The sequence below is a fragment of the Trifolium pratense genome, linkage group LG7 (genome assembly GCF_020283565.1).
Source record: "Trifolium pratense cultivar HEN17-A07 linkage group LG7, ARS_RC_1.1, whole genome shotgun sequence".
Classification (NCBI taxonomy): domain Eukaryota; kingdom Viridiplantae; phylum Streptophyta; class Magnoliopsida; order Fabales; family Fabaceae; genus Trifolium; species Trifolium pratense.
In genome coordinates this window covers 15724721-15732203 of record NC_060065.1, presented here as the reverse complement: position 1 = coordinate 15732203, position 7483 = coordinate 15724721, and the positions used below count along the sequence as shown (strand labels likewise).

At 36.1% G+C, this 7483-nt stretch overlaps 1 protein-coding gene across 2 annotated transcripts; it reads right to left on the bottom strand.

The window, feature by feature from the left end:
• Nucleotides 1-475: 475 nt before the first annotated feature.
• Nucleotides 476-7242, bottom strand: LOC123899490 (proteinaceous RNase P 2-like). 2 transcript variants are annotated; one of them, XM_045950635.1, is made up of 7 exons: nt 7201-7242; nt 6075-7049; nt 5360-5460; nt 5040-5215; nt 2831-2951; nt 2276-2344; nt 476-1111 (listed from the first exon to the last, which is right to left on the bottom strand). In XM_045950635.1, exons 2-7 carry the CDS (start codon nt 7012-7014, stop codon nt 851-853), a joined length of 1668 nt encoding a protein of 555 aa, XP_045806591.1. In that variant the 5' UTR covers nt 7015-7049; nt 7201-7242; the 3' UTR covers nt 476-850. The 2 variants fall into 2 exon arrangements, with proteins under 2 accessions (XP_045806591.1, XP_045806592.1); XM_045950636.1 differs by lacking the exon at nt 7201-7242 and having other exon boundaries at nt 6075-7174.
• Nucleotides 7243-7483: the final 241 nt, after the last annotated feature.

Sequence of the window (7483 nt, the reverse complement as noted above, 5' to 3'; positions counted from 1 at the left end):
AGAACATTGTACTAGAGAGGACAAAAAATTGGTGTTTAATTTGTAAAGTGACTATGAGACTGTACAAAAAAGTGAGCGAGAGACGGAACAAAATCCTCACATCTTATCTCTCTCTCCCCATCTTTGATCTCCTTCTAATCTCTCTCCCATCTAGGCCACTTTTCTCATGAAAGACTGCTGTAGTATTCCTCTTTTTTAAAACCATTTCAAATTAAAATGTTGTAAAAAGAGTAATGTTAATATTTATTTTTGGAATAGGGATTTCTTCTCTACAACAGGATCACATTGCTTTTGAACTAGATTAAAAAATGGTAAAGGACAATGTTATTTATGCACAAGTTGAAGAATTCGAGTTTGGACAATTGTATCAAGGATAATCATATCACATAGTTGTATTTGTAAAAAAGATAAATCAATGAAGTTGTTCACACTCTTACAAGGATAACCACATCATGTTCTTGCTGTAAAGATTTTCATTCTATTCCTCATTGCCTTGTAATGATTATTGGTAAAATAATGCAATAGATATAGTATTTCAGTCAATAGAAGTGAACAAAACTATCAACATTATTCCAAGTACACAACAACTGAAGTAGGCCTCGGTTTTTAAAAACCTACCAATACCTTTTTCCATATAAGACAGGGTGTACAACATGAATTAAATATCGTCGTAAGATCCTAGAAAAAATTGTGCCAAATGATAAATAAGACTTTGTCTCAATTGGTTTAAAACTATGGAAACTGTAAAAAGCTCAATAAACAGTACAGGTAGCAGCTTAACCATCATCTTTATAGCCACCAGCCCCCGATAACCGTTAAAGGTGAAATATCAAGCCAATAAAAAGATTTATCATGAAGGTTCAGACCTCTCTTTTCTTTTACCAGTGATGGAAGTACTGTTATTATCAATGACTTGGGAATCTAAGCTACGAACATTGTCTGCTAATTTCTGTGGCTGGTCCAGATCACCATTTCCAGAAGTAGCCACACCGTTAGAAACAGTAGCAACATTATTATCCGCACTTTTCCGTGTAATGCAGAGCCAAGGTCTAGAAGACTCGTTGCTAGTGCCCAGTGCCAATGGCACGTGCCATGATCCTTTTTCTGATTCCTGAAACACAATATTTTCAGATTTTACACAAGGAATAAATTCAGAAATAGCTTATTAAAAAAAAATCCGAATTTTATAATTGTGAATCATAGTATACAAACACCTCAGAAGCAAGAGTATTTAGGTTTTTCATGTTTCGTATGGCATCTTAGAGTAATGATAATGCTCATGAGTCATGACCCCTTGTTTGCTAGTAATTACCAATCTTAAGATATCAGATTTGAGTTATTTCTTCATAGGAATTATGTTAAAATAGAAATACTAGCAATACACTCTTTAAAATACGTTTTTTTTTTTGTGACTAATTTTTAACATACTTTTTCTAACACACTCATTTTGATTCCCTCTCAAGGTCTCAGGTTCGATCCCCCCCCTCCCCCAGTTCCAATTTTAGCGGGCAAGTCCATACAGAGCAAAAACCCTGGCTTAGTCGGTGGGATTGATCCTCTCGGATTAGTCGGTCCTTAGGCCGGATACCGAGTTTGTTGAAATTCATATGGAACCTCCAAATTAATATGGGGCTGACATAATATAGTGGGACCCATTTTCAAAATATTGTGATCCATTTATATTTTAATCAATAGGAGGGAATGTGTTGGGAAGAGTGTACTGCTAGACTTCTCTTTGTTAAAAACAGGGAAAAACATGCACTTAGGCATCTTGAGATTCATATGGATTTGGAAAGGCATGACATGTCCAAACACATTGGCCATTGGAGTAAAACAATCATGATTATCATGTGCAGCAAAATCTCCAAGGATATTGCACTGTTGCCCCTTTTTACAACCCAACGAATACTAAACAGCGAAAAAAATCATTATAAATGAACAAACTAAAATGCAAACTAAAGATATACCCATAAGCATTGCTATTTTCACAATATACCGATATTTCAGTCTAACTAAGAATCACTTCTCTCTGGCTTGGGGTTAGTTGTTAGGAAACACATACAACCATCATACTAAATACAATTCACCCTGATGCCAGAAATAAATAACTAAAGCTACTTACAAAACCTATGTGATAACACAAATCAACCCTCAGATACCAAAGGAACAAAAATATTTGTCTGTCATGTAGTGTGGAGATCACTCTGGTACAATCCGAGAAAAAACAGTAGAAAGACAGCATTAAACAAATATCACGGCACATGCAAAATATTACCTGGATAACCAATGAATATGATGGTGGCATCTGAAGTTTCAAGTTCCCCTTAACAAAAGTGTAGTGTACCTGTAGATAAAGAAAACAAACTTGTGACAAAAATATGGGCACAACATAAAAATCTTCAATTGCCTACAAATCAGATTTTGTAGGATACATATCAACTTTGAAGGCTCTACAGATGGGAAACAACTATCACTACCTCAAAAAACAGAGACTGTCGTAACAATAATACAAATTGTTTATGGTATTTCTAAAACTTAAAACATATCAAACTTTTTTCTCCCAATAAACCCTTTCCCCAAAAAACCAACAAATATAACGACATCGGCACACAGCCAAAAAATAAGAACAAAAACTCTTTGATCTGATACTAGTGTAACCAATTTTGAAAGAAGGTAGATAATATAAAGTGCACAGTTGTAATAAAGCACATAGGGGGGTGTGAACAAAAATCTGAAAACTTAAATTATCAAGGAAATTTTTTCTGAGGTGAGCAGGTAAAATTCCTTGATGATGCTAGAATAACAATCTTAGAAATAAGAAATATCTTACTTGATGTCTTTCTTTCCACTGATTAAAAAAGTTGCTTCCTATGAGTTCAAATATGTGATCTCGCATTTCATCATTTGTCACAAGCAAGCACCTGAGTTTTATGGCAGCATAGAGCCAATACCTGAACCCCAAAAAATAAGGTGATAAAATCCAACCCAAAATAGAAGGTGATAAAATCAAATAATGTAAAAAAAGGTTTCACATAATAGTGATTGAAAGATTCAAAACAAAACTGACCAATGTAAAAAGGAATACCACAAAATGAAATTGCATCGAAGTGATGGTGTATTATTTAGCGGTAAATTCAACTATATATACAAATTATTTTGACCAAAAAATTAGCACACTCTGAAATAAAACCAAGCCAACTAATGCTGCTATCTCCTACACTCTCTCAATACCTCAACAAGTATGTTTTCTAGCCCACCTGTTTTGCCATTATCCTACCTCAGTTCTTCTTTAACATCATGCTCTTGAATTCTAAAAGAAAAGGTATAATTTTGATTATTGTCTATCCCATTAGAGCCCTATGAAATTCTATATCCTTCATTAAATGATTTGTGGAAATAATTCTTCCATCTACCTTTAATATCTCGTTCCTTATTAAAAGATAGTTTCAACTAACCTTTAGTTAGTTGAAACCACCCAATTAGCTACCACATGTAATTAGTTGCTGAGTTTCTTAACCAGCTCAGTAAGTTAACTGTTGTGTTCTTAGCATAGTTAGATATGAATAAGTGTTTAACCACCTAGTTTAATCAATCCTGCTGACCTATATAAGGCAGCATAGTCTCTATCACTTGTAGCAAGAAAAACAGAATTAGAAAGTTAGTTACAGTTCAGTTAGATTCTCTCTCTCTCTCACTCTCTCACTCTCTCTCTCACTATCTCACTCTCTCTCTCTCTCTCTCTCTCTCTCTCTCTCTCTCTCTCTCTCTCTCTCTCTCTCTCTCTCTCTCTCTCTCTCTCTCTCTCTCTCTCTCTCTCTCTCTCTCTCTCTCTCTCTCTCTCTCTCCCCCCCCCCTCTCTCTCTCTCCACACACACAGAATCAATGAGATTCATAGAATTCTAAAATGGTATCACAGAATGTCCTTTCGTTTATGAGGCCTCTTGCCAGACTCCACTGTCGCAAACGGTGCCTCCGCCGCCGCTTTTTTAAATTGGGTCTTCTTCTCCATCCAACAAATATTCCTTCTTTGCAATCTCCGAGAAATTAGACTCTGAAAATTATCTCCTACAGTGCCAACAGGTCAACCATGTCAGTAAAGAGCATAAACTTCATTTTATCATCAATCCGCCTTCAATTCCTGTCAAATTCGATACTGTTGATAACGCAGCAATTAATCATGTTACTCCGGCCAACGAAGCACGTGAACAAGATCACATCCATCTCACATGGCTGCAATCAACAATTTTGCTTTGACATGCTCACAGACGTAATTGGATGCATGAGTTCCTGGATCATTTGAGATAAGATCCATGCGTATTTTCAACAACATAAAAATGTGAAGCTGTGTCAGCTTCCTTAATACATTTCACTTGGTCCAAGTCTCCAGTCTTTCTTTCTCTACCTCTAGGAAGCTTATAAATAGATTTTTCTCCATCCATGGTCGAAAAAAAGCTTTAGTTCTCCGTTGCCCATTGCCTTGTTAGTCTCTTTCTTAGCTTTCTTATATTGTTTCCAGTTTCCCATATTGTTACATTGTCACATTTTTATAGGGTATGTGACATGTCTATTTGTTTTAAGGAAATCTTGTGAAATTTGAATTGCTACCTTATGTTTACAGCTATATGGTGGTTACAATGGACTATTTTTAAAGCTAACCTTGTGCATGACTAGAAAAAACAATTCTTTTTCACTCCAAAACTAATTTCCCATGTGGTATTGTTAGTCTTGTTCTTATTTGAATTTCACGTAACTAGTGTTGGGATCACCGTACTTATTTTAATGGCAACCCAAACATTATTTACATCAATATGACTACGACGAAGAACACCTAGAAGTGTATAAAAAAATTTATATAGTTAACAAACAGAAACCTAGAAGTGTTTTTAAGTAGTGCTATCCCTTAATCCAAAATGACGTACTATATTAAAGGTATTATATTTGTAGCTATAGTAAAGAAACATTGAAACATTTCAAGAAACGATAATGTTGTCCTAAGATGAAGACATCAGCAAAACTTTAAAATAGATTTTGCAATTTACCAGTCATCATTCGATCCATTTGGAGTTGTATATAGTACACCATTTTTCATCCACTCCTCTACCAATATTCTGCTGGAAGGATTTTCCATCAGCCCTCTCACACGCTTGTTGTGTAAGATAACTAGCGGCCATTTTTTCCCACTTCGATTGTACAATTCTTTCACAACATCATCAAGCTACATTATTATATAATCAAAATAAAGACACAATTAGTAGCATAAACTGTAAAGTTTACTTATCAACCAAGATTAAGAGCTTGCATAACATTTGACAATTGACAGTAAATAAAAAGGATAAATGGCCATGTAACATAGGCATACCTGATTAATACTAAATCCGCCATTAGCAAAATTTTGCTGGTAGAGCCCAATATTTGCACCATCCACTATGGCTTCATAACAGTCATGTTTCTCAAGCCACCCTTGTAGTTGCCAAAAAGAGGACACATGAGGAAAATCATCAAAACCAAGTTACAATTACAACTTTTAAAAAAATGTTAACAATGTTCTCTCTATTAATCCATTCGGTAAAAAAGTCGACACACTTTGAAAGTTAAAGTATTTATGAGAACACTAAATTGACATTTTGCAAGATGAACAATCATGATAAAAAGTGTTGATAACATTACTTTCACTAGAACAAAGACAATGTTATTTGATATGAAAAAATGTCATCAATGTATGTTCAGAAAATTGGAATGCATGCCAATACATTATGGAGTCCACGTAAAATTAGCTTTTAAAGAAGTCGACACACTTTGAAAGTTAATGTATTTATGAGAGCACTAAATTGACTTTTTGCAAGATGAACAATCATGATAGAAACAGTGTTGATAACATTACTTTCACTAGAACAACGACAATGTTATTTGATATGAAAAAAATGTCATCAAGGTATGTTCGGAAAATGGGAATGCATGCCAATACATTATGGAGTCCGCATAAAATTAGTTTTTAAAGATAATGACCTCAACCTCAACACCAATCATATTCATAAGTACAGTTTGAAATTATTTTGCAGTTAGTCAGTCACTAACCTGAAATTCACTAAAATTTGCCTTGACCTCACGCTCCACGGCCAATGCAGCAATAGACAAAGCAAATTTCTCCATCTCTTCATCATCAATATCCACACAAACCAATTGCTCACCACATCCACAACAAATCCCATCACCATCAACCCTTGTTTTAGATACAACCCAATCCCCTTTTCCAACCCACCCCAAACCATGCCACCCTCCTCCATTCCTCAAAACCCCCTCTCTGACCATCCTTGCATCCAAATTCTCCTCACCAACCTCACGCGCCTCGCTGCTCTGAAACCACTCCTCAATAATTGTTGCCGTCGATTCCCCTATACACCTCACACCGCTTCTTAGCTTGTGAAGATACTTATAAACCCTATCAGCTCTACCCTTCTTCACACTAACCTTTAAAAGTGCCGCAATTTCTGGTTCCTCCAAACTAACCCCAACACTATTCATATGCTCCTCAACCTCATAGGCTTTATCAGCATCAAGAAATTCACAAAAGCAGAACAATGCGGGATCATATGTCCTTAACCTAGGGGAAACATTGTACTTACCAATGTCTTTTACCAATTCAAATGCACGGTCACCATCACCGTTAGCAGCGGCAAGTCTAGCGACAGTGGCAACAGTGGCTTCGTTAGGAGTGATATTTAGGGATGACATGTGGTTGAATATGCGAAAGCCATAATCTAAGGCGAGGTGTTTGAGGGAAGGGTTTGTGACTGCGTTGGAACAGAGGTAGAGAAGTGCATTGAGGTGGTGTTGGTTGAGACGAGTTTTATTTGAAACGGCATCATCGTACAGAGAAATCGCGCCGCGGAAGTTCTTTGATTTGGAACATGAATTTAGCTCGAATTGGAACTTGTTCTCTGGGGTTTGGTTGATTTTCTTCTTCTTGTTTGTTGTCATTGTCGTTGTGGGGTTTAAGCGCTGTTTTGCTTCCATTGTTCAATTTGCAACAAACCCCAATTTTACCATCCCTATTTGTTGGTACACAAAGAGATTTCAACACCAAAATCAGCTATTGATGTGAAACCATTACAACATGCGGAGGTCAAATTATCCAAACAAAACAAATAAGACAAAAAATAGAAAAACAAAATTGCAATAAACATTAGAAATAAGACAAACCTTTAAAAATTAGAAATAAGACGAAGTTAAGTTAGCAGCTGGCGCCTGGCGGCGTGACGAACGACAGACCGAGAGGCGAGCGAGGATGAGTTGAAACTTGAAACTGTCTTCAGTTCAAACTTCAAATATACCCCCTTCAAGGATCCGGATTACCTGACCTAAAGCGGGAAAGTCACGGTGACATTGGGTTACTTGCATCTGTCTGATCAATCGTGTGTACTAATTGATGCCACGTGTTCTACCTTTATTTACCTTTTTTAACTTAAAAATGTTAAATTTGTAA

What these genes read in the sequence shown, in the direction of transcription:
- LOC123899490 (XM_045950635.1), bottom strand. Translation starts at nt 7,014, where the DNA reads ATGGAAGCAAAACAGCGCTTAAACCCCACAACGACAATGACAACAAAC. An exon ending in AATGGATCGAATGATGACTG is followed by an intron (nt 2,952 to 5,039) that starts GTAAATTGCAAA and finishes TTTGGGGTTCAG; the next exon opens with GTATTGGCTCTATGCTGCCA. An exon ending in AGTGGAAAGAAAGACATCAA is followed by an intron (nt 2,345 to 2,830) that starts GTAAGATATTTC and finishes CTTTATCTACAG; the next exon opens with GTACACTACACTTTTGTTAA.